The following is a 27648-nucleotide window of genomic DNA, read 5'->3' as shown; positions in this document are numbered from 1 at the left end:
CCTAATTTCATTTTCTCTTAGGGCAAGGTGCAGCAGACAAATTCTGGCTTCCTTGTTCAGCCTTTTCCTCCTCTTCTTCCTCCCACTGAAATGTCCTTGCAGAGAAGCAGCTAGAACTGTGCTCTGAGAATGTGGAAATCAGTGCTGTGCAGCTGGTTAATTCATTAGCCTTTCTGATTCCTTATGGGAATTAAATTACTGTTGGAGAAGAAGGTACGCCACAGTGGGATTGTAAAATAGCCTACTGTATCTTTTCCTGGTAGGGTCTTGTTGGATTTTAATTATTTTTTTTTCTTTAAACAGACACTTAGCAGAGGCTTGGTGTGTTTTCTTTGCTGTCTTAGCACATTCTCTTCAAGGGCTAAATTAATTTTGCAGCTTGGTGTATTGACAGCCTGGCTTCTGATGTGACATGGATAAAATGATGGAGACAATTTTGTTTTTATATAGCTTACAGATAAATCTTTTGTACATATGTGACTTGATTTGGGAAAATACCTTATCGATTTTAGACTTCTGCCTTTTTCCCCCACCCCCAACCATAGCTGTCTCTATCAGTTCCAGAATCTAACCTGTGCATATTGAAGTTCAGGTTGTTTGACTCAAATGTGACACGAGCAGGAGAGCTCAGTGCCATGCCTTTAGGCCAGATCTGGCCTCTTGATGTGTTCAGGGACCAGTCCTGTTTATTATCTTTATTGATGATCTGGACAAGAGAATCGAGGACACCCTCAGTTTGTAGGAAACACCAAGTTTTTTGGGAATGTTGACCTGCTCAATGGGCCAATGCCAACCGTGTGAAGTTCAGCAAGGCCCAGTGCCAGGTCCAGCCCTGGGATCACAACAATCCCCTGCAGCAGCACTACAGGCTTGGGGCAGAGTGGCTGGAAAGCTATTCAGTGGAAAAGGACATGGGGAGTGCTGGTTTGACAGCAGCTGAACATGTGCCAGCAGTGGGCCCAGGTGGCCACAAGGGCCACTGATGTCCTGGCTTGTATCAGCAGCAGTGTGGCCAGCAGGAGCAGGGCAGTGATGGTCCCTCTGTTCTTGGTTCTGATGAGGTCACTCTTTGAGTGCTGTTTTCAGTTTGGGGCCCCTCACTACAAGAAAGACATTGAGGTGGTGTCCAGGGAAGGAGCTGGTGAAGGGTCTGGAGCACAAGTCTGATGACGAGCAGCTGAGGGAGCTTGGAATGTTTAGCCTGGAGAAAACAAGGCTCAAGGGATGCCCTATCACTCTCTACCACCTTCTGAAAGGAGATTGTAGTGGGATGGGGGTCATTCTCTTCTTCCAGGTAGCAAGTGGTGGGACAAGAGGAAATAGCTTCAAATTGTGCCGAAGGAGACTTAAATTGGATATTAGAAAAAAATTCCTTACTGAAAGAATGGTCAGCCATTGGACCAGGCTGCCCTGGGAAATGGTGGAGTTGCCCATTTTGGAAGTGGTAAAACCATGTGAATGTGGCACTTAGGGCTGTGGTTTAGTGATGGACTTGGTAGTGTTGGGTAGTCGTGGGAGTCAATGATTTTGGAGCTCTTTTCCAAACTAAATGATCCTATGATTTATCAAGATACAATAACAGATTGTGCAGAACTTCACTTGTGGTTGGAAATAGAAGTAAAATTTCTAATCCTTAGATGCTGAGAGGACCGACTAGATTCCAAATGCGCAAATAATACAGTGCCGCTTTACGTATCCAGAAATAACAATTTTCTGATGAGGACTGCTACACCTAATTACAGATTTTGCAAGTCAAATTATTAAGTAACTTAAATGCATTAATATACACAGAATTTAATTGTGCACGTAAATTAGGGCCAGAAGACTTTGGAGAATAATGAAGATTCATATTCTCTAGCCTTCTATCCTGAGTGATGCTGAATTTAGTGAGTGCTCTGACTAGTGCACAGTGATGTATACAATTGCCAGCTCTTACTTAAATCTGACTCACAATCTCTGTAAATCGGAAGAGAGCATCTTGTAACTCCAGCCCTCAGTCCAAGTTATACTTGTAGTTCAGCCTACTTCAGTGTTTAGTTTATAACCATACTCCTCTCCAATTGATTTTCTTTTATCCATGTCACATAGGATGCTCACTTTGCACTGTACTAATCGAATTACTTCTTTTGTGAAGTGAACAAAACATTCAATAAGAATGAGAAAGGAAATCAATTTTCAGAGGACTTCAAGCTGCAGACTGAAGTGAAAGCCATGCTGGAGTTGAGTATTACTGCTGCTCTATTAAACAAAGAAAAAAACCATGCTTGCTGTTGAGTTTTTGCAGTGTTTAGAGCTGGAAACAGGATTTTGAAAAGGGCAGATTTCTCAGAGATACAGGAATTAGTTTTAGTGGAAGAGGGGAGTATCAAATACTGTAATTTTCAATGAAAATTTTGGTTTTGAGTAATGCAGAATCTGCCATAATGTAGGACTGCCATAATTTCATGTGGGTTCTTTCTGTAATGGGAACAGGAGTCAGAATTGAAATAGTGTAACAGTTTCAAAATATCATTGTTGTCAAGAAATTGTTTTAATCTTTTCACTTATCTAAGAAGTGAATAATTATTTGGAGAAAACAAGATTCCCCCTTTTCTCATTGAGGGAAAACCCATTATTTGTGTTGGGCATTTGGCTGTCTTTGGGCAGCCCTGGGGTGATCCAAACACCATAGATTGAACCTGTGCAGTTTTTCCTTCTTACGCCTGTCTTGAATGGACTGACTTTGAGAATAAACCTCTCAACTAAAAAGACCTTGAGCACCTCCAAAGAGGGATGATGAAGCTGGAGTAGGGGCTGGAGCAAAAGTTTTAAGAGGAACAGCTGAGGGAACTGGAGATACTTAGCCTGGAGAAAAGGAGGCACCTCATCACCTTGTCTCTTCTCACAAGTAACATGTGACAGGACAAGAGGATATGGTGGCTTCAAGTTGTGCCAGGGAAGGTTCAGATTAGATATTAGGAAGAATTACTTAATTGAAAGGGTTGTCAAGCTCTGGAACAGACTGCCCAGGGATGCTGTTGCATCACCATTCCTGGAGGTACTTGAAATATGTGTAGTTGTGGTGCATAGGGACATGGTTTAGTGGTGGACTTGGTGCTGTTAGGTTAATGGTTTGACTTAATCTTAAAAGTCTTTTCCAGCCTAACCAGTTCTATGATTGTTTGCCAGGTTGAGCTTTGAGTCTGGAAGTTTGGCTGCTCAAACCATGTGGTGAAATAACTTGGAAGTAGGATTCATTTTCTGAAGTGACTATGTTCAGTGTTTGGTGCAGCCAATTGAGAAACTGTTGTGACTAGGTGGATTTGGGAGTTTTGCACAGGACAGAACTAGGTGGGTGAATGGCAATGCACTGTGATCTCAAATAAATATATTCCATGATGGACAGAATTTATGAATCCCAATACCTTGACATTAGTGTTTTGTTTCCCTTTCCTCTCTTTATCTCTGTCCAACCAGGACAGTCACAGCAGATCAGTGTCAAAGAGATATTTGAACTGGGCAGCAAACTGTACATGTGGTGCTATGTGTGGAACTGTGGATTTGCAAGTTTGCTAGCCAGCTGCTCCCAAAAGGCATCTTAAAAGCATGATTTCTGCTTGAGCCTCACTCAGTGGAGAGAAGGGCAGATGAATGATTAGTTTTTACTGTCCTTATCTCAGATGCTTATGTTCATGAAATATGAAAGTGGTTATTTCTGCATGTTTAGACTTCTGTTGAGTATATTTTGAATGGCTGTTGGATTCAGAAGGTGCTGGAGAAGGCAGAAGTAGAATAACTTACTCCATACTTGCTTAAGAAAGGAAAGCAGGCTTAGTCTGGTCATTTTTAGATTATGGTCTGTGCATCATTGGCAACTGTTAGATCTGCAAAAGAGGCTCCTGCAGTATCTCCCAGAGACTGGCTGGGAATTGTATTCTTCAAATTGTCCGTTTCCAGTACTGCTTTCTGACAGGAGGAGCAGCATGCTTTGTTTATGTGCTTCCGGTTATTATTGCCAGCTGTTTTTCTTGTAGCCTTCCTTAAGGTGATCATTTCACTTACTATGCCAAAATACCGTAGAACTTCCAGAGGTAGGTCAGGATGTTATAAGTCTTCACAGGAATATTAAGATCTTCATCTTGACTTAAGTTGCTGAGTGAAAATTGGGAAGTGGAGGGAGAAGAGAGATGGAGGTGAGGATTTAAGTCTCCATGAAATCATACCAATTTGGATATGAATGTTACGTGAGTCCCTGTACTTTGATCTCTTGTGTGAAGACAGAGTGAAGAATATATTACTGAAGTAAGAGCTGAGTCTCAGGCTATGAAATGGAGAAAGATCACAGCTTTAGGCTCAGCTATATAGGAGGGAGGACACTTAGAAATTACATGGAACATAAACATATTGATGTATTATGTGTATATAAATACTAGAGCTTATATATATATATATATGTATATATGTTTAGTGTTCTTTTCACTTGTTTTTTTCAAGACCTTTAGCTGTTCATATTTTCATAGCATGAGACATCTTCCATTTGCATTCATCCTCATGGTGATTTGTTTAATGTGATATTTCAAAGACCCGGCAAACAGGAATCCACATGTCTCTTGGCATGGAAACTGCTAAAAGTAGAACAGGCAACTGCAGGTAGTGCATTGAGTGTCAGCATTTTTCTACTGTCTCTTAAAAGGATTACTGGTCCTTTACCACAAATTGTGGTTACTGTTTTTAGTGCTGCAAGATATGGGAAAGTGATTTTTCATGGGGGGTTTTGACAACTAGTGTTAGCAAGGACTTCTGAGCACGTAAGAAGATTATGGGGGTGCCTGGACTTTGAGGATCTCAAGGAAGCTTTTTAGAAGCTGAATGCATGCTTTAGTGACATAACTGCCTATGAAGATGATGTTATTCTGGCTTTGTAAATATTTGTGATAATATGGCTGTTTTTCTGTGGGTTTTGTTTCTTTATTAAGCAGGTTGTGTTTTGACTGAAATGTGTACTGAGTGTGACCTGGCTATTTATTTCTGAATGAAGTTTTCTTGGATAGAAACTTCACTGCTTGCATCTCCCAGCTGAGTTTGGTACTTAGTATTCCAGTCTTTTAATGTCATTCAGTTTTAGGAAATAATAAACAAAACCACTTGTGGGTTAACTGATTTAATGATCTGATGGGCCAGAATGGAAAATATTGCTGGAAATAATCTCAGATATTACTGTTGAATCTGTAGAAATCTTACATGACCATACGCTTTTAGCTTTTTACAAATCCTCATTAATGAAGAATGAATATGTGTGTGTATGAATGAATAAAATCTAGGTTCATCTCAAATTGAAATGGTGTCAGGTAGTTAACTTTGCAAGGAGGAAGAATAAGAAGCAAGACAAAAAAATCTTTTGGAATAGTTTCAGTAGTTCAGAATAAATTTAGTTTATGATGTTATGACTGAGACAAAACTTCTACCAGCACTTAGTGTAACGTTTGTGAAGCTGGTTTTCATGGAACAGGCATTGCCAAAGGCCTGAAGTCTGGATTTCTATTGTGGGACAGAAATCCACCTATACATGGTGCTACAAACCAAGCAAGTAACAGCAAAATATCTTCCACCTGCTGTACCTTGAAACGTCACCAAGGGTCCCATTTTAACTATTCTGCCTGTTGGGGGCCAGCGTATTATACTGGAGGAGGCAAACCACACTTCTTTGATCCTAGGTTGGCAATGTTAAAGCAGCTGTATTTCTAAGGGCAAGACCTGTATAGATTTTCTTCCAGTTTTACTTCTGCATAAAGGGCAGCCTCTCTTGCCTTCCCAGCTGAGGCTAAAATAACCACTACTGCTGCAAGTGCCAGAGCCTTGGCCCTACAGCACAGAAGTGTAACTGTCTGTGTCCATTTTTCATCTGAGTTTTTCAGATGGAAGCAGCATATTTTATAAGTTTGTGGGAGAGGGATGTCTTTCAGTGCAGTATGCAGTTTATGATTGGAAATTTATCTCACACCATTTTTGTCAGCAATTACAGGAATTTGAAGCATTCCACAGCAGCAGGATCTGTCCTACTGTGCTCTTACTCTCAGTTAGCAGGGTAGCACTAGTTGTTAAAATGTGTGTAGATTTGGAGGTCCAAGCAGGTCTTGGGAGTGCAGCTGAGGATAACCACAGTCTAGGCTGCTGAAGAAACTTTGCAAGCTGTAGGAGTCCAAAGCAGCTCAAAATACATTTTTCATTATTTTGGTTTCATCCTTGCTGTAGGTATTTTGGGAAGCAGCAGGGGAGGGAAAGAAAGGATGAAATAGCCCCATGTAGTAAAGAGTGCTATGTTTATGATGGCAATGACTTTTTTGACTTTGCAATTTTATGGAGGTTTGTACTGAATGCTTTTAAAATGTATGTGGTTATAACTAAGAAACTGGTTATAATTTCTTTCTCCTTTCTCATGGTTGCAAGAAGATGTGGAAACAAATTTTGAGGAGCTGAACATCAGCAGTGATTTGCTTACAGGTGGAGATGCTGTTTGGTTTATTTGAGCCCTTAATAACATTTGGCTTTTTATTCCAGTTGCAATCAAGGACTAAACAGTGTGGCCTTTGAAAGGAAATGGGGCAATGCTGGAAGGCAAGAAAGAGAATTTGGAGGCTTGCCTCACTTGAGAAATGTCCCTGACAGCACAGCTGGGCAAGTTGTGCTTCTATAATGAGTTTCTGTAGTTGTTTAGAGATACTGTAAATAACAAATTCACCACAAAGGATGCACAACTGGTGACTAAGTCCTACTCATACTGCTTTCATACACTGGTCCCTTTCACTGCCAAGTCCTCAGTAGTGTGAAGTTGTTTGTATATGCTTTTATCCGGCTGGATACAGAACATATTGTTCTGTTGCTCTTATAGTTATATGCGCTTTGCTTACTACCCACGGGCAACAAATTGCCAGTTAGGACTAGGGAATTCCCTATAATCACTTATTAAAATCCCTGCTCAGCATACCTTTAAGTGTGTTAGTTTATCTTTTCCTTGGCAACCTTATGTTTATGGTGAATTATATATATATATCTATGTATATATATATTTTTTATCTAGATCTATATATCTCACTACATATAAGATAATATTTTTGGTTTCACATATCCTGGAGAGGTTTCTTTGTCAAGTAGCAGGAAGATTTGGATGTTCATAAGCACAGCCAATTGGTTTATTTTGTTTTAAACAGCTTTTGCTTTGTTTTAAGAAACTGGACAGAATGTTCAGCCATGCAACTTTAAAATGTGACATTGATTTCTGTCTACAGTGCATCTGAACAGCCTAAATAAGAGGAAATAGGTCTGAAAGAAGTCTCAAAGCAAGAATCAGCTGAAATTGTAATTCGTGATGTGGTTGTTCTAACTGTCCTTGAAGACCTGTTGTGATGGAGGGCTCCTGGACCATCTGGTGCAGTCCTTTCCGATACAGAGTGATCTTTGGAAAACATCCTCATGGCTATTAGTAAATTGCTGAGCTGACCAATATAGATGTGGAAAAGAGATTATTCCTCCTTTCTATAATTTTGCATTAACTTGAAAACAATTGGTGTGTTTTAGTCTGCGCCTTCTCTTTAGACTGTAATACTTTTCTTTTAGGATGATTAATCTCAACTTTATCCCAGTTGTTTCCTCAGTGGAGCACCTCTGTCCCTCCACTCTTGTACTTTTCTTTGGATTGTTTATAGTTAGTCCGTATTTTTCCTTAAGTGCAGCATCTAAAACGAGACAAAGTCACACAAAAAGCTCATTTAATTCCTTTTCTAGTATCATAACATGAGACTACCCACTTGGATTTGTATCCCTTCCTGAAGAATCTTGTGCAGTCAGCTGGATGAGAGACACTGTTTCCTAAAGCACTCAAGGGGCTTTGCTTGGGACTGCTAAGCTGAGTTGTACCACAGTGGTGGATGCCGTGTCACGTTGGCCCTGCAGGAGAAGATCTGCACAGAAATAAAATTCTTATTCTAGATTTTGAATAAGGCATTGCAAAAGGAAATGTTTCAATATCATGCATTTGAAAGCAAAGCTCAAACTATCATGCTTGCAGTGCTTTTTCTCTTTTCATTTCAATTAGCAGATTCTGTCTATACCAGATTCTTTCCTGGGTGAGTGCAATATTAGTTAATGAACTGAATTCTCTGTGTAGTTGAAGTTCTGCATGCTAACTTCCTCAGGTTAGGATAACAGCACTTGACAGTTGTGTGAATACTTGTGTAAGGTTAAAAGCAAAGGATAACCAAGCTCATGTATTCTGAAGTCTTTTCTCTAGACCATTTTGAGCCCCATCTTGTCCACTTAAAAAGGATATAGAAACTCCACTGTGTTTTCAGAATAATTTATTCATTTTATTTGTTGGGGGAAAAATCCTTGCTGAAGTGTTTTTTTCTATCCAGGGAGTGGAGATATTATGTCTTAAGTCTATATTTGTGCCAGTCTCTATATTAGGTCAGTTTATAGCAAGAGAATATTCATGGGACTGTGGAAATATCACAGTTGAAGATAATTAGGCTAAATGTCCACTCCCAAGTGACTGTTGTGGGGGGAATTGAAAGCACAGGAATGAAGTAGAGTAAATTGCAGCTCATAACTTGTGTGAGACTGATCTGCTTTCTTTTAGCATAAATAAAAATGTTATGCTCATTTGACTATACAGGCCAAAGTAGTACAAAGTGTGTGTGCTGTGATCCATAAACACTGGCCTTTTTTGAACATGGGCACTTAGGCATTGTGACTTGTGAAAAGCCAAGCTTTGGTAAGGGGAAAAAATAGCCATATGCATAGTGCAGCCTCTTAAATAATTGAAATCAACTTCATACAGAAGACTTTATTGATTGTGGCTGCTCTTCTCCATAGAAAAGTATTTCCTCATAAATAATTTTATTTATTTAACTGTATTTGAAGTAGTTGCTTCAAAAAATTTCATTTGGGGTGTCTCAGCACTTTTGGTGGTTTCTAAGGTGTGGGCATATAGTTATTATGTGTATTATGTGTTATTATACTCTTATTTCTTGGGATTAAATTATTAGAAAAAAATGCATCGACAATCAACGAGGATCTTCAATTTAGCCGTTCCACCTAAGAAAAGGGAAGGATCCCAGTGTACAGGAGCTGGGGTTGGCTCTTGAGAGAATGTTGGTTATACCTGATGTTCTCTCCTTTAGCAGCCTCTGTCCTTTAAGGCAGGTGTGGATTTTCCAACTTTGTAAGGGATATGTGAAAGAGCATTTATATACATTGTTAATACTCCACAAACAACTGATTAATTACTAGAGAACATTAATATATTTTTCCGCTTTCTTTTGAACCCATTTCAGAGTCAAATAGGACTCTCCTGAACACTAAGTCTCTTAAGACTGATGCACAATGGAAATTATCAGATCAGTGCTATTTCTTTATCCAGTGATATTGTGTATTCTGACATTATCTTGGATAAAAGTGAAAGAAATTAAGAATATGTGCAGTAATTTTAATTTCATTTTTGTTTGGAGACATTGTGTTGGTAAGCCAATTTTTTTTGAAAAATCGACAGAAGAAGCAATTATTTTAAATTATACTAAGCATGCAGTAAAGCAGAATAGCTCTGTGATCAGAAAGGGATCTGTTCTTTATCTTGGAAAATCTCATCTATTTGCATATTATAAAGTGTGCATCAGTCTTGTCTCTATTTTGTATTCTTATTCTTGAAACTCAGGTCATTATTCTCCATGAAACTGAACTTTTGCTTTCCCATTCTGTTTCAGTTCTGTCTCATTACAGGTGTAACTGAATTTACTTCCTTCCTCTGTAAAAATTTTGTAAAGGGAAAGGAAATATTTTATGTGTGGTACCTTGTGGAGAACACTGGCAGCCTCAGTTTTAATGCAGTGGTATTTTTTAAGTAGAAAGGTTGTAGCTATTTGTGACATCAATCCCCAGCTTCTAAATTCAGTTTAGAATCCAATGGGTAGCTGTTTCAGCTTCTAAACATAGTGTGCTGTCCTGAGGTGTGCCGCGTATGAAAAGAACCTGGCATTTCACCAGGTTCAATGTGACAATATTTTTATAGGTAGATAGATTGAATTTAGATAGGTTGACCACATCAAAACCAGAAAAATCTACACTTCTAAGTTTCTTTGGAATCTAAAGTGTATGTATTTCGGCTTCTAAAAACATTGTGTACTGTCCTGAGGGGTCCCACATAATGAGGGAACTCATCACACTTCACTAGTTTAAACTTGTAGGTTGTCCTAAAATGTAAGTCAGATTATGTCAAAAGAAGTACCAAGGTCTGAATTCAAGAGACGTCTGTATTCTTCTCATGACACCCATGCTCTATTGTTCTGGGTATTATTCTTTTTACTTGTCTTTCTTTACAGTCTTGGAGACTGTGCAGCCAGAATGCATCTCAGTCCTGTCTCTCAGTTACTTTTCTCCAGCGTGCATGGGAATGAGTGTGGTTTTAACCAGGTGTGAGATTCAGCTGAGTGGCTTCTAAACCTGGCCCAGTTTTTTCAGTAGAGACTTGTTTTCATTAACTGCCATGTGTGGTACATGGAGTGGTGCCTGTGGACCTGTGCTTGATCAATGCGTGCTGCAGTTTCCAACCCTCACTGTCTCATGTCCGTAGCTTTACTGAGCAGTAAAGGAGTTCAGAACCTTATACAGTCTTGCACACTAGAGAAGTAGAGGGATGAGATGACCCAGGGAGTTTAAGGGCCAGGAAAGGTCCTGTTAAAGACTTAGAAGGATCATTTCTTAGTGTCATCATTTGCTTTGGTAACAATTCCCAGCCAAGCTAACATGGTGCTGTACTACAGGATCTTGAGTAGTCGTTGTCAGCCAAGGTGGGAAGTGTGCAGTGATTATTACTGAATCTTGTCAGTCTGACTGTTTTTATCCACCTGTGTGTGATGCCTTCCCCATTTTTTTTGTCCTTCCTGCATTAAGGCATGCCTCTAACAAATGTCAGTTATAACACAAACATCTTCTCCAAGCTGTGCTATGGCTTCTTGGGTTTTTTAATGCTCAGTTGTTCTGAAATGCGTTTCAGTTGCTCTGCTGGTAGTCTTGCCTGAGAAAGGCATGTCAATGGATCTGTTTCCCAAGATTGTTTCTCACTAAGTTTTATAAGAAGAGATTCCTTGCCTACCCTTTTAATTGTTGTTTTTGTGTTGTATTTCCCTATATATGAATTAGAAGGTTTTACTTTGTGGTGTTCCTGAAGAGATACTGTTCCTGTAAAACATGTTGTGAGCAGACTGCCCCATAAAGTAAGGCTATGAAATGCTTTTCTTTCCCATATACTTCTATTCACAGTTGATTTGTTACCTTCCTGGTTCTTCTGTACATATTCTAGGAAGAAATATGCAATCTGTGCTTAGATCCTCTTTTTGGATTATCTGTATATTCGTTGTTTCCTCCAGCAGATCCTTTTATGGTTTATTTCTGCTACTCTTAGTAACATAATGTTTACTCTCCTTTTTTCCAGTTGTTAACTGAGGCTATGAAGTTTCTAGGGCCATGGAGAAACTATAGTTCTTATTACAGGATAGTCTTAATGCCATGACTTGGAGACTTCAGTGTCCATAGCTTCTTTATGCTGAATTTGGAGCGCCACGTGACTCTAGAGCAAAAAAGAGTACTAAGAATAGAAGACTCACACCTTAGAATCCTGGGTATCTTAGGTGTGTCTGAAAACTGGTGGTGTCACAGCTTCACCAACTTCTGTACTAGGAAAAGAGGGTCCAACCTGGCTCAAGCTGAACTCATTTATGTTGTTGATGAAGTTGGTCCCGGGTCTGGAGGCTTAGGCAGCAGTAGCTCAGAATAACCTGTTTCCAGCAGAGTGCTCTGAGAGCACTGATTAGGGCTGTTGGATTACATTAAGGACATGTAAGAAAAGGCTTTGGGCAAGTTTCATTTCTCTTCAGATGCAAGCTACGGCAGTTTCTTTACTTGTCATCTTTTGAGTATGTTGCTAAGGAGAAATAGACAAAAACACGAGAATAAGTTGCTAAATCTTGAGATACTTGCCCAGGAAAACTTACTACTTGATACCATAATTATTCTTAAAGCCAGTGCAGTTCCAGAATCTCTAATAAGGATATCTGCATTGGATTTGTTTATGTTGTACATGGATGCCTAAGCTTGACTGCCTATAGAGAAGGTCATTTTTGTTTGTTTGTTTTGGTTAAGTTTTTGTATGGGTCTTACTGTTTGAAATAATTCTTCTGTTGCTTTCTTTCTTTCTTTCTTTCTTTCTTCTTTTCTAGTAATTTTGCCAGGAAATTGTCTTCTGGAAGTTCTATGGGTATGAATTATGACAGAAGTTTGATCTTTGGTGTTATGCAGTTGCTCTATTTATTACAGTTTTTTGGGTTTTTTTTTTAATTTTTCTTTTTTTCAGGTGAGGTCAAGGTCAATAACAATTGCACATTGTAAAGAAAAAGCTTAGGTAAGCTCTACTTAAATGTACATGAGTACTTCTTGAATTTCTGTTCTGTTTCTTTGAATGTCACTTTTCTTTCCATGTTTTCAGCACTCTTTTGGTGAAACACTTATTTTCAGCCTCAAAGGCTGGGGTAGCTGAGAGTGTTCTGTTCTCTTTCCCAGCTTTTCTTTGAAATCTCATTTTCCTTTGAAAATGCGTTGACAGATTCTCTCTCATGTGCCTTGATTTGCAAGTGATACATGCTGCGAGTACCACTAAATGCCTTCATATCCAACTGTGCAGGAGATTTTTGGTATTATTTGCTTATTCATATACAACTGTTTGAAAAATTAAGCATGTACAGGCATATTGTTGCTTTCTGGCCCTGGAGCAATGAAGTTGTTGTTCTCAGTTCAATACAGAGTGATGGTACCCTGCCAGCTGAACATCTCATCTTCGGATTTTTCATCGTGCTTTTCTGTCTGTAATGGAAGCCTTGTGAATTAGCCTCTCATAGGAGCTGCTTTTAGGTGCTGCAGGTTGGGACTTCCATTTATTCCTTGAAGTAACAGGATTTTGGAGCAGCGAAGCTGCTGACCTGAGCAACTTGACGCTCAGTCAAGGGTATTTTTCCTCTGTGGATAGCACAGAACAGTTAAGGATATGTGTCAATGAAGAGAGTCCCTGTGGATAACTGGGTTTCTAGAATACAGCATATGTTCTGTTTTAATTAGACAGCTATTCTTTTCTTCAGGCTCTCTGTCACTTCATTGCTTGTAAGAAGTAAATTTATTTTGGTTTTAGGATATATTTTTTGTATTTTTTGCTTGTGTGCAAAATGTCACTCCCTGATCTGTCATCTGCACTAAAAAAGAGGCTAATAGAAATTTAATCTGTTCAAAAGCTTCCAGGATCTGCATTTTGGTGGACACTGCAGTGTTGAGTATAAACGTAAAGCTTTTTGCTAGTCATTCAATTGGATGAAAACTGATGCTGGCTGCTTAGAGACTAAAAATCAAGTTGCTGTGCAGAGAGCAATTAAAAAGAAAAAAAAAAAAAAAAAAGACATGGGGGAAAGGAAGGCTTTCCCATTTTAAAAATGTGACCTGGTTATCCTGATGAGCAAATCTGATGAGAGTTTTTCTTAGAATTAACATTTGTAAAGTCAATTCAAGTTTGTGTGTATTTTATCTCAACATATGGCGTCCCACACAATGATATCATGTACAACTAAGTGCCAAAAAAAGCGTGAATGCTCCCAGGAAAAGCTACACTTTGAACTAGGATTTGATCTGTGGTTTCTGTGTCTGTGTGTGCGTGGCCAGACAGCCAGTCATGTTAGAGCACTGAGCTCTGCACAAAGCTATTGGTTTCCTCACCTGTGGGTGATAGTGTGCAGTAAGGCACAGTGGCCATGGAAGGCTTTTGTGTCATAAATATCTACTTTTCTCCTCTCTGATGTGTTGGAAAGGGTGTGAAAACACGGCTAATTTGCTTCAGAGGAATTCTAGAGAGGCACTGTCAGCTCGAGGCATCTTGGTGCTGTAAGAGCATCGTGCAGTTCCCCAAGTGAGGATTTCTGTATCTTTGAGGTTTACAGGTGTTATGTAGGCATAACAAACTGTTCTGTGCATGGGCTTTGTTGCCAGCGCACTTCTTAGCTGAGTCATGGTTTTCCAAATGTTATAATAATGATTGGGAGGTGGATCTTGCATTGTGCTTGTGTTTATTAAGTGGATGGTGGGGTGGCTCACTCTTACCCCCTCTCTCTGTTCCCCTGCCCTTAGTGCCCAATTCCATGGTCTGCTTGTTACCTTTTGTTAAGGAAAGCTTTCCTTGAGTTGCATGGGTTTTGATCTTTTTCATGCAAAACACAATATGTTACAGTGGTATGAAATTTAGAGAAGCTGTGGGTTCTCTTTCTTTTAGTCTACCATTTACTGTAAACTACTACTGGGTCCTGTTCTGCTTCAGCAGTGGATATGTTAAAAAGATTCCTGAATCAGAGCATAGATCACAAATTTTCTCCTGAGCTCTTCCATCAGCCATGCAGCCAAGGTTGGAATCTCAGACTGCCTACGGGTCTTTAACCTGTAGGCTAAAGGTGATGGTTACCAGCAAACATCTTAAAAGAAGTTCAGAAGGTGGCTTTAAAGTTGGAGAAGGAAGAAAATGTCAATGCCAGTGCCTGGTATTACAGGTACCTTGGTATTGGTTGCCGCATACAAGAGTTCATGAAGATTTCATAAGGTATTTTTTGACTGGAGTATGAAATACAGTTAGATGGCCTTCTACTAAAAGTCTTTCTCTACAAAGCCTTCATAAGCGTTCTGCTGGCCAGCAGGCACGGGTTTGTCTTTGCCCCTTTGTGCTTTGGTGCATATTTTCTCTTCATACAGAGGTGGAAACTTGTGCTTATTTGCTGTGCAGTAACAGGAGGTTCTTGTCTACTTGCATCTGGGCAGCAGCTGAGCCACAGCTGTGCATATGGGTGAAGAATGACTTTAAGATGTTGCTCTGCTTTTTTGGCTACATATTCAAACATGAAATATGTAAAAGTGAGCATGTGTGTACCTAGGCACTCACTTCGCCTGCTGCTTCCTCGTAACACTTACTTTCCTCGTAATTCAGATTTTTCTGGCATAAAATTTTTTCATCAACTGCAGTGAGAAAGAGGGCTGAGACAACATGATTTTTCAATTTCATTACTTTCTCTTTCTTTTAGCCTTTCAGGTGGTACAAGCATCTTAATGAGTTAAAATTCATATGTGCATCTGGTAAATGATGAGAGATTCTTTTACTATAAGAAAATCAGTATCTTTGAGAAAGAACTGTTGGGACTTCATATGGTTTGTGTCGCTTGTTGCACTGGGCAGGAGTGCAGCATATGCTCCAGGGAACAGAACCGTCCAAAATCTGCAGGGAGCCCTGCAGAGGAGCAGTGAGCTGGAGCTTGGGAACAGAGGGGCAGTTCAGGCTCCCATCCCCTCCTCTTCCTGGCTTTTGTATGCCAGGGGTAATTATTGTCACTGTTAAATCCATGCTTAATGCCTCCCAGAGAAGAAAGCAGACAGCTTTTTGTCTGCACATGCCTCTGTGACTGGTATTTTCCTACAAGCCAGACACCTAAGAAATTTAGTTAGGGCTTACACAAGGGAACTATATAAATTTTTTGCAATGACCTAATGCATACAAGCTCTTTTGGTGGAAGCTGAACTAAATGCTGTTAAATAAATTAGGAAGTTATTAATGTTAAGCTGTAGGAGGAAGAGTTAGGATTTTTTTCAGATACATTTGCATCTAACATTCTTTCTACCTTTGGGTGATCTAGAGTCCTATGCTGCATTCAATTTCCTACTTCCCATTTCTTGAAGAAAAAGTTAAAATATATGTTATCAAAAAGCTTCTCTTAAATGGGGTATGCTGCTCCATCCCATTATCAGGGAGATGTTTCAAGTGGTGAATATTCCTGGTAAGGTCATTGTTTTAATTTTAATGATTTGGGAGCTGCTGTTATGTAGTTAGTCGGGAATTTCACCATAATATTTGGAATATATGTTGTATTGATTGCCTTTCTACCTAAAATGCATCTTTTTGAAACAATGGGCAGCACTAAAAGAGCAATTTTTCTCCTTACCTAAAAAACATAGCTACTAAAATTTAATTTTGTTGGTAATTGTGTTAGTACACAGAAGATGGTTACTGATGGTTACTGTTTTGAACTGTTTTGCTGCTAGTCTGCCTGCATTTTCTGTTGTTTGCAAACTATTAGTCATAACTTAGTTTCTCAAAAAAATAATAAAATAAAAATTACAAGTTGTGTTGTTAAGGTTTAATTTTTATTACAAGTAAAGATTTCCTGTGTTTCCTGTTGTCATGCCTGTACCTGCCAATGATTTAACATCTTGATAATATAGAGAATTACTGACTCCTTAATAAATACTGGGAATTGTGGTAGTGTACATTTGCCATATCTTAATAGCAGAGTGCAGAAAAGTTGATGCAACTTTTTTGAAGTTACATGAGACATCAGTGGCAGAGGTGAGATTATATCTGGATCGTACATTTAAAAAATACATGGAAGTATATTTGTTAAAAATGAGGAAAATAGAAAAGCATATCAGTACATGTATATTATTGCAAAGATATATTTAAAACATCCTTTCTTTATTACAGGTTAGAACAGACATTACTTTTTAGCACTGCAGCTACAGGAAGGATGCAATCTGCATCCTTCTAATTGTTTTCTGGAAAAATGACCAGTCTAGTTCCTGGTTTATGAACTTCTGTAGATTTCTGGCACACATGTATGGTATATTTTTGTCACCAGAGAAGACTGTGGACTGCAGCAGTCTTTTGCTGTAGTTGTGAGAAAGTTCTGTCCTTCCCAAATTCACACGTGTCTGCAGCAGCCTTAGCGGGGCACGGCTGTGCTTCTGTGAATATGGATTTGGCAGTTTCAGGGGTCACTCTGTTCAGCGACAGGTTTCATTACTTGTGAATTGCTTGTGACTCCTACTAGTTTTGGGGGGCAGCAGGAGCAGCAGAGAGCTTGCCACTTGTGATAAAAATAGGGTAAAAATTCGTGTATAAAATAATAATTCGATGTATAATGAAATAAAGCTAAAGTAAAATTGTAAAATCCAGTAGAAGGGTAACCGTTCTCTCTCAGCCTGCTAATCTCAGTTGCAAAGACAGGACGAAGATCATCAACTTAGACAAAGACACTGGCCAACCCTGATAAGAATCACTTCCTCGCCAAGGCAAGGAGAAATTCCTTCCTGAAGACGATGCCAATCTCATCAACCTTCTGGTGCCACAAGCGGAATGAAATCAACATAAGACAGACTCTTGGAATTGACATAAGAAAGGAGCCTTCCCGGAATGAGACAACTAGACTTGATGAGATCCGGGAGGGCCATCGAAAAGAAATCCGGACTATTCAACCCACCTTGGACACCTGGACTGCCTAAGGGCAGAAAAATCCTATAAAACGGTGGACTGAAAGCTGCACCGGCGTGGACTAGGGCATCTTGTACATCGGTGCGGACCTCTATCCACCCAGCGCGGCGCTGACAATTTCCTATTTTTGTGGTTTTTCTCTTTTTCAGGTGCTCGATATTCTGTTGTTAATAAATTGTCATTTATTAACCTGAAATTTGCCTTTGCATTTATAACACACTCAAAGGCCACCAGCAGATTTCCTATGTTACTGCTCCTCCCATGTCCCACCCAATGTTGTTGTCTGAGCTGTGGCATTGTGCTGGTGCCATCTGTGACTCCTGTGGCCCCTGCCACTAGTGCTCGCATTTCCTCGCCTTTGCTGTAGCTTGGGATCACAGCTTTGTTCCGTAAGCTATCTATTCTTTTTCATAGTGTTATCAGCTTGGCAGAGTTTGGTTTGTCTGATGTGAGCCCTTCGACCACCGACGGTAACAGCTGTGCAAACAAACAAGTCAGCATTGATATTCATCAATAGCTTTGTGCAGTCGTGGCATTGAGATGCTCCAGAACATGTGCAATATATCTGCTTCCTTTGTCCCACTGTACAGCCAGATCAGCCACTCTGCACTGATGAGGTCGATTATTATGCTGTGATGTGCCTTCGCCTCCTTCCTTTTTTCCTTTGCTTTTCCTGCCTCTTTGTGGGCTGTCTGGCTGCTCCCAAACACATCTGCCACACATCCCATCTGCTCTCCCTGAGAGGCACACTCAGTCCTGACAAGCACTATTCAAGTGGTGCACTATTCAAGTGGTGCACTGTTCTGTGGAGTTGACAGAAAACACTAATTTGTATTATTAATGGCATATCACTAATGCTCCCTGCTTCCAAAACACTAAGCAAAATAAATAGGGTGGAACATCAACTTATGAACTTGCGGGTGGGTTTTTTTCAAAATCCTATATATATAGGTGGATTTTTCCCATTCCACTTACTGTAGGTAACACTGCTCTTACTTTGTCTTAGAGCTTTTAACTTTTTCAAGACACAATGTGTTTTCTTTCAAAAAATGAAACATTTATTTCAGAGGTTGTGTTCTTTCCTTCCTGGCATCAGTGGCAAGATTCTTTACATTAAGAGGCAAGGCACAAGTGTGTGATGAAATTATTATTTACTATTCCTTTGTCTTTCAAAGAAAAAATATTATCAGATCATCCAAAAAAATTAAAAAACTATATTCTAAAATCAGAAAGAATTTAAAGCCTAGTCTGGTCTGCATGTCTGTTGGACAGCTTAGGGTTATGCACTTAACTCTTCAGAACATCTTTTCTGTGACGTTGACTTAACTTCCAGCAGGATTTTGCCACATGCTAGCTCCCCTGTCAAGCTTAACAAAAATAAAGTAGCTCTCTGAGTGAACGAAGGAGATGGTACACAGCATAGGCATAGACAGGCAGTAGAGTTGTTTTTGTGGAATCACCTCTAGCTTTGAGTCAAAGATTTGTGGAGATACCTGATCAAAAGTGCAGTTACTAATTAGTATTAGTATTCAGGTCTGCCTGGTCATATTAACTGTCAGCTGTATCGGCTCCGTGTTTGGCATGCTCATTATGCTGAAGCTGTCACAGCTGCCTTGTGTACCGCTGCAGAGATATACAACATGAAGCTGTGGTGAACAAGGAGTGACCTTCTCTCTTACCATGTTTGTCTGCAGTGTGGAATTCACTGTAAGCAAGGGTCAGGTGTCCAAAGTAACAAGTTGGGCAAGATTTTACAGGGCTTCCTAAAAGAAAATGCACATCCATATAAGGAGAGAAGTGATTCATTTTGACAGTGTTTATTTCATAGCTTTGTAAGTCTTCCTTTAGTAGCTCCCTGCTTACTCAAAATGTCATAAAGAGAAAAGTAAATGTTGGAAGCGTAAGTCAAAGAAAAGAATGAGGCTAGGGAGGCTTCTAGCAATGGAAAAAAGTTGAGCAACTTTTGGTCAGCTAGCAGAGCTGTGTCAGGCTACATTTTGGTTCTGTTATAAATGATTAGAAGCCAATCCAAAATAAAAGAATTTATTTAGCAATTTTCCAAGATCAAATTAAAAGGCCTCAATAAAATAGGACAACATCGATCGAATGCTGGGTGGACAGGGTGACAGCAGTAAGGGTGCCATCCAACCTTGCCCACAAATGCTGAGTCTCTCGTGTGCAGTTTTTATAGTTTTTCTGTCCGGAGGCAACGTCTATTGAAAAGTCCGAATATTCGTGCATTTCTTTATTCCCGAGTAAGGTTTTGAAAGGGTTTCCCATAAGTCTGAAAGAAGACTCAAGAGTCTTCCCAGACTCCTCCTTTGGGGTGCTGATTTGATCATCCTCCGGATCCTCCACCAAGATTGATATCAGGTCTTGAGTAGCCGTGAAGTAGAAGTCCATCCTGGATGAATGGGCCATCTCCATCCAGTCCAGCCATGTCATTTCTGTTGCAAATTTTGTGGTTTCACAGCTGCAGAATGGGCCTTGAAATCCCGGAGACGCCTCTGAGTGGCTTTTAATAGTTCAGTCTTTTAATACAGTATTTTATACACGAATTTATACACTATATCTATCACAGTTCTGAGCTTCTTGGAAGCTGCTTTGTCTAGTACTCACGTTAACTCCTTGTGAAAGCTGTTTTTCCATGGTTGCTGCACTGTTCTGCACTGCGTCGTGTTCAAGCATCTCTATTGAAGAGGCTGAGGATAGACTTGTTTACTTGTCTTACATAGCTAACACAAGAGTGTTTTTTCTTTTTTTTTTTTTCCTTCACCTGAGAGCATTGTAAGGCAGTGTATTTGATCATCACACCCCAACTAAGCATCATAAAGCTGGTAATGCCTACAGTGAGCTTGGGCAGGAAAAATAGATTGGGACTGCTTGAGAGAATAGTATCTGTTATGCTGCAAAGCGCTGTGCATGGAATTTGTAATATAAAGGATATAATCACAGCACTTACTTGGTTAGGTGTGATCAGTGGTGCATTAGCATTAGCTCTCCTAGTTGTGCTTTTCAGATCAGCACCTTCAAAATTTATCAAGTCAGTGTGTTAGCACTTGAAGAGTTGTGTCAAGGAGTTTAGCAAACAGACCAGGGAGAAGGGGATAAGTACAGCAGTTTATCACCTCCACCTCTGGAAAGCGGTGTTAGACACTGGGAAGCAGATAGGGGAGCTATTCCTGCAGGACTTTCCATGGGTTACTGAGTTCAAGGCATCCTCTAAAGGGTTACAGATGTAGTTGCAGTTGAGCTGGGTACTGTATCATTTGTCCAGCACTTTGTAGTGTGTATGCTTGTTTTACTTTAAACTGGTCCCTGGTGGCTTAACTGGATGTGATTCCTGTCCCCCCAGCCTTGTTAATGTGTGTTGCCAGTAGGTTCCAGCAGCACTGCCTAGATACTCCCATATGAAAATAGGGTGATCGGGGGGCATGTTAGGGAACTTAAATATGAACACTTTGTGTGTACCCTTGAAAACTATTCTGCAATTTTATTTGTTTTCCTTTAATAATTCAGCTCTGAATGCTATTAATCCAGTCTCAGCATTTCAGGAAAGTAATCAGCCTTTTCTCTGCCAAACTGATATCTGCTTGGAAAAGCTTACATACAGATCTTCTCTGTAACCCAAGAATGCTTTTGTGAGAGAGGAGAGTATTTTAGTTGTTGAAATTTGTGGTGAATTCTCAACTTTTTCTCCTCTATGTTTGAACCTGGCCGTTATTACTTGAACTCTGCAAACTAGAAGAGCAAAATATTGATTACAGGTGGCCTATCAATAGAGCAGTCCTCTAGAGGGCTGTGAATAAACATAGCAATTGTGTAATGAAGCAATTTGTTAGTGACTGCTAGCAGGCCAAACTTCAGATGAATGGTGAGCAATGTAAACATAACTAGTTACAAACGTGTCACTGCTGCCCGTTCCCGAGAGAAAACACAAACCAACAGAGTGTCAGTTTATGCGGTGCTTTATTCAGGGCCCGGGGACCTGAGGACTAATGTCTCAAAGTCAGGGTTCCAAGTTGGTTACAAAAGATGCTTATCTTTTATACCTTTATTACAAGTCTTACTTCATCAGCCTATGTGCAGTCTCCTACGTATTTTACTTTATTCATCTTACAGGTAACCTTTCTAAAGGCTATAAATTTTGCACGCTTGCTCTAGTTAAAATAAAGGTTAATTCTCTAAGTTTAACTCCCACCATAGAAAACATTTTACTGGTAACCATGTAATCATATTTCACAAGTAATTTGTATACCTATATGTACTACATGCTCTACTAAGTCCTTTAAACGTTGTTCCTTACATCAGCAGATTCTCAGGCCTCATTTCTCAGGTTTGGTTCCCATGGGCCTGCACAGGGACCAACTCCTTAGCCTAAATACTGCTAACGGAGGCCTTATGGCAACATCACAACATGTTAGCAAATTCTTGTTGACATCAGGTCCACATTTGCCTTATGAAAAAGGGAACCCCACTTCATCTCTCATGTCACTCATTTCTGATATGAGAGGGAGGATCTGGTCCATGAAACAGAGTAGATCTTCTAGTGACCTTAATATTAAGAAATAATAAAATCAGAGGAAATCAAAGGATACTAAAGGAAAGCAAAGCACCTAAAATTATGTAGATTTTCCCCTGCATTGTTCCTTGTTACCCTTTCTGGTTTGTTTGCTTTGTGAGATGATGAGTTGCCATGCAGTGTAGCCTTGCACAGGTAAGATGGAGCCATTTTCTGCTCTTCCACGGAGCTTACTGGAGTGCTGCTTTAGAGAGACATGTCAGTGCATTGAGAGGAGCTTGTGTTGTCCTGCTCATTCCCAAGGAATGGAGTTTCACAAGAAATCTTACTATTTGTGCTGACTTGCTTGTGGAGGGTTTTTACTTACTAGGAGGCTTTGTCTTTGCCCTTGAAATCTGGCCAGTTGTGTCTAGAAATATTCTCTGTGAGGTTTGCTCATAGTGATCTTACTACTTGTGCTGATTTGTCGTGTTTTGGCTTTTGTTTTTCTCTCCTTCTTGATTTAGATGGGATATCTTTGGAACATCGGAATTTTTCCTTTTTCTCAACAGTGCATGAAAGCATATCAGGTAGCAGGACAAAAATGGCCTTAGCAAAAAGTATTTTGGAGTCCCAGGAAAGTAATTTGCTTCAGACAGTTTTATCATCAGTTACCACTTCCTTTGATGGGACTTTACTTAGCCAAGAAGAAACAGCCAGGATTTCAGAAGGGAGAAGTACGCCGTTGGTAGATGTCTCTGTAAGGAGCAATGAGGCATTCCTAAGTGATGATGAGTTTATTAGCTCCTTTTCAAAGGCACAGTGGACTCCTCCTGTGAAGTCTTCCGCAGTTTTAACAGATCATCACTCAGTTAATGCAGTAGAGCCATCAAGAGAAATGTTAGTAACTGTGTTGCTAACACCGTCATTATCTCTCCTTTCTTCACTGTATGATATCTCAGGAACAGCACAGCAGAAGACTCCATCGAGTGCTGTCCCTGAACGCAGCTACACTCCTATGGAACAAAAGCCTCTTGTACCAGATCATGAAATGCTAACAGGAAGCAGAGACTTGCTGTTGTACCCTCCAAATACAGCTGTTCCTTTAACTTCCATTCCTTCTGACATGAGAGTTGTGGCACAGGAAAACATTAATTCAAGTTTAACAGCTCTGCCTTTCGGGGCTGCTTCAGAAGGATTGCCCCTTCATCTCAAGCTGCTGGGTGAAGCCAGCCCTGGGACCCCAGATGCCACAGTGCAACGTGCAGACCTGTATGGTGATGTTTACACCCATGAGAGTAGCAGGGCAGCAGAATCTCTCAGCCGAAGGACCTACCCTACTCCAAGCATTCCCTGGACCATGCCAGCTTCAGCAGCCAGTGCTGAGCATGCTTTTTTTCCTGTTAGTCTTCCACTTGCGTCTTTCCCTCTTGATTCAGCTGCCATTTCTGTGAACTCTAATACAATTCTTAATACCAGCCTGTTTACACATGAATTCTCCACTACAGCAGCAAATTTGCCTGCAGGTCCAGAAATACCAAGTCAATCAGAGCTTGTCAGTGAGTTCAAGACTCCAGTGCCTTTCATGAGATCATACAGTTACTGTCTCTATTGTGACTCAGTTTCACTTCTGCCAGAAGCAGGCTTTCCCCCAGAACATGACATGGGCTCAGGCGATTTTGTTGAAACTTTGTCCATCAAAGCCTCTGAAGTACAGGGCATAACTGCACTTACAACTATAATTACTGATGGGTATGAATTAGAGGAACCTACACCGGCGGTTTTTGATACTTCTTTTCCATCAAGACCAGTTGTTTCACTTTCTTCAAGATTCACAGAAATCCCTGACTCAAGCATGTTTCTATTAAGCGCTACAGACACTATAATACCTGTAACAACATCTCCCTCCTACCATCAGCTCCCTGGGGAGATGTCACTGAACAGCTCTGTTTCCCAGACCCTCCCTGTTCTGGAAACAATTTCCTTGACTCCAAGCACTTATGTGGAACTTCCCAGTGCTGCTACTGTTGGCTTGGACTCTACCATCATCCCGAGTGAGCCAGTAGCACCATTTGCAAGCAGTCAGACAACCTTGCTGGAATTGCTAGAATTAATGCCATCAGAATCTGTGGTTTTGCTTGGCAAGCCATCTATAAGGGACGGACCATCTTTAAGTATTTTCGATTTTCCATCCAATCTCTTATCAACACCATTTTTTATTGACTCTAGCTACTTGTCTTTGTCACTGACCATGCAAAATTCTTACTCTGTCATGCAAAGTGACTTACCAACACTCTTACCTCAGACCTTGTTGATTGAGACATCAGTACTTTCTGAGGATGTTACCAGCTGGGACTTAGGTACCACTGTCAGCTCTGCCACTGAAACTGAGGTTTCTCAGTTACATCTTGGCCAAACATCGTACTTCTATTCAAATGCATCATCCCTTCCAGATGCACAGGTTCCTGAAATCATGCCATCATCAGATTTTCACTCAGAGTCATCTGTGTTTCTGGAAGCATCCTTGGTACTGCCAGTGAGCTCTGAAGTTGTGTTTACCTCAGCTGCCACAGGAGCTACCTCTCAGTTGGAGCCTTCTCTCTTCACCTCTCACTCTGTAGTTCCTATTGTGGTGCTGCCCACTTCTGACACTCAGTCTGTTACCAGCAACATCTTGCTCAGTGAAACACATCTGATCTCTTTGTTTACTGCCTTTCCAGCAACTCCTGTCTTAAATGTATCTTCATCTCTACTTTCAACTGCTCTGGGTTCTGATGAAGATATTGGTGCTACAGTTGACCCCACGCTGCTTTTAACATCTGGCAGCAGGGGCAGTGCCCCCACAGCCCTTCCTCCCACAGACTCTGACAGCCACACATCAGATGCCGACACCATCAGCGTAATGCCCTTTCCTACAGCATCTCTGTCTGTGACCTCTTTATTTGATCCCACACAATTTCCTCTGACTGCCAGCCCTCCCACTGGATATGAAGTTCCATCAGGAAGCAGTGTAACTGCTGGTGCTGATGCATCAACTCCTTCCACCACTGTCATCGGTGCTACGGGCAGCCCAGGGACATTCTCCTCCACCCCTCTGAGGACCACTGCTCCATCTGAAGTGGTGGTTGTAACCTCTGCTGTGACTGCTACCAGGCAGCCATACATCTGTGACATCACCGTTCCCAATGCCTACTTAGTCACTGCGGGTAAGATCTTCCCAACATTTTAATTTTGTTTTTCAGAAGCTACTGTAATATGACCTCCTGGCTAAATTGCAGATTTTGGATTAACTGAGTGAACCTTTCAAAGAAATATGGCATAAATTTAGACCAAGAGCTGTAAAAGAGTTGATACATCATTTATTGTTAAAATAGTAGAGTTCATTTGAACAAAGTCTATTGTGAGAGAGAGTTACAAATACATTACACTGCACAGAGAATTAAATCGTCCTCACAAATTGCTGATGCACAAGTACAAGTGTGCTGAGTTAGAGGTTGCTTTATCATTTCATTGGTTGTAAATGAATGTTACTATTGTGGTACTGTTCTGCCAAACTGTTTAATGTTCTGACTGAGTAAGTTTCTCCTTTCAGTTGTTGCTGCTGTTTATTAAAAAAACACCTGCATGTGAGGTAATGTTGTTATATGTAAGAGGAGAATTGGTTTAAAAAATGTTTGGGTTTTGCAACTATGTTTATAATTTTACCTTACTAGCTTATGTTTGTATCTTACCTCCTCTCATACTTACTTTCAATTGGATTTGGTGTGTTTGTAACCAGAAAAAGTGACATTGCTGTGTTTCAAAATTAATTGCCTTAGCATATGTGTTTGCTTTTCTGGTGTTTTCCTGCCTCTTCCTAGCTTTTTAGCAAAACAGTGCCAGCAAACTAATCCAGGGCAGCTGCAGAGTGCTGCATTTTCGTGGTGAGCAGTATTTTTTACTCTTATGATTTAGTTGCAAGAGATAAAGCAGAATGAGCATAATCTCATCCTCCAGGTATGTAGGTGATCTAGCTATGCTAGTGATGAGGAAGCCTTTTTCAAAATGTAATTTGAATACTTTTGTAGGCAAGTTACTGATGGAAAGTAAATGCAGGATGGCAACACACTTTTCAGTTGTTTGCTTAATCAACAGTCAGTGTCAAGTGTGACTGTAACAGACATGACATCCACTGGGACGTGGGGATTTTCAAGCTCTTTCTTAGTCCATGGATATCCCTTTCATTAATTAATGCCATGTTTGTTTGCTTTTTATTTAAGAGAAAAGTAGATGCATGTTTTCTGTGGTTTTTTTCTGACCATATCTGCATTCCATGCATTGCCGACAAAACTTCTGTGTTGTGACAACAGACAGACTCACAGATCAGACCAAATATGCTGCTACTTTCCCATTTAAATGCCTCAGTGGCTCTTTAAAAGGTTCTTTATCAGAATGCTAAAGATATTAGCTTTGGAAAAACACAACCAGAGAAAATAAGTTTACAATTCCTTAAACTTTACAGACAGACACTTTTTAGGATACAGTCACACTTTCACCCATGTCCTTGTTGTTCATCTTGCGTGTTTGATGCAGCTAATCTCACTACCTGCTTTTTCATGCACTGCAAAATTGAAAATGCAGCTTTGAATCAAAAGCTAAGAGATGAAGCTAAAATGTATTTTCTGACTGACATTAATTTCTAGTGCTGGCCCAAAGAGCTGTTCTACGAAATGTCAGAGAATCCATCAGAGAAGTGCTCAGAGTTCAGTTCAGGAGATCAGTAGAGCTAGAGGTAAGTGGTGTGAAGTGTGTACAAGTACTCTTTGATCCATGTAATACAATAGGGGTATAGTCCACAGGCTGAACTAAATCATCCATGGATACTATATCAGAGAGAGCTTTATTTTATCTTAAGTGTTAGTCATATTTTGGTTAGTGTTGTTTGTTTGTGGGTTTTTTGTTGTTGTTTTTTTTTTTAATGTGAACATGATGTCAACTTTTTCTACTTTTAGAATGCTATCGTTTTCTAGGACAAACCTTTCTTGGTTTTGCTGGAGGTGAGTAAGCATTGTCCAGAATGTATTGCTCACCACCTTTTCCTGGTGAATTGAAACTGAAGGTATTCAAAATACCTGTTAAGCAGGTCTTTGTTCTGCTACCTGATTACATACTTAGCACTTTAAACAAAATGAAACCTTCTGCACAGTCTTGTGCCATTTTATGTTATAAGTGAGACCATCAACGCTTGCAGGGGAGGTGGTGGAATTCCCAGTGCCTGATTTGGCAGATGAAAAAGGTAGGGGGAAAAAATCAGGTGTGTAATAGTAAGATGTTATTTCTAAGCCTTCAGGTAGGTGTAACTCCTGTCCTTACTCCCCTCACAGGAACAGATGTACTCTTGGGTTTGTCTGAAAGCTTTCTCTGCTTTGATAGTCAAGGAATCATCTTTGAACAAGATTTCAATATTATTTTCTAACTTGCAAGTCATTGTCTAGTTGAGATAAGGGTTAAAGGCTGTATTCCCCACCTCTGTCTCAGACCCTCTGAGAGGAAAAGACATATGGGTAGTTTGGGGGTACCTTTGTTGTATAATCAGATACTTCAGTGGTGAGGAAATACTTCAGTAGAATTATTGGTGTAGGTGAAGTTCAGCTGCACTTGCAGTTTTGCATGTCCGTATTCACTTAGTTGTCATAGCCCAGCACCAGATGATCTTTACTGAGTCAGTGGTCTCGTTTTCATTATGTAGTTAACTCAAGTTAACTTGCAGTTCATGGAACATAACTTGCATTTCTCCATG

At 40.1% G+C, this 27648-nt stretch overlaps 2 protein-coding genes across 6 annotated transcripts in view; both read left to right on the top strand.

Annotated features, from left to right (window-relative positions):
* The window catches only part of LOC310908478 (uncharacterized protein), a 59373-nt gene extending 41944 nt beyond the window's left edge, over positions 1 to 17429 (top strand). The window contains exon 2 of the transcript XR_014589861.1: positions 16981 to 17429. The gene's annotated coding sequence lies outside the window, so the exon portion shown is untranslated. The remainder of the gene's footprint in view (positions 1 to 16980) is intronic.
* Positions 1 to 27648, top strand: part of KIAA1549 — a gene marked incomplete at its 5' end in the record, with an annotated part of 160517 nt that overhangs the window by 61323 nt on the left and 71546 nt on the right. For all 5 annotated transcript variants that reach the window (XR_014589924.1, XM_083859885.1, XM_083859887.1 and 2 more), the window contains 2 exons: positions 22397 to 25075; positions 26552 to 26640. Coding sequence is in view for 4 of the 5 variants with exons in the window: in XM_083859885.1 (XP_083716011.1) it covers positions 22397 to 25075; positions 26552 to 26640 (2768 nt within the window). The remainder of the gene's footprint in view (positions 1 to 22396; positions 25076 to 26551; positions 26641 to 27648) is intronic.

The sequence above is a fragment of the Zosterops lateralis genome, assembly GCF_965231275.1.
Source record: "Zosterops lateralis genome assembly, chromosome: 4".
NCBI classification, from domain to species: domain Eukaryota; kingdom Metazoa; phylum Chordata; class Aves; order Passeriformes; family Zosteropidae; genus Zosterops; species Zosterops lateralis.
Note: the sequence above shows the minus strand (reverse complement) of the source record. Positions and strands in the feature narration are given on the sequence as shown.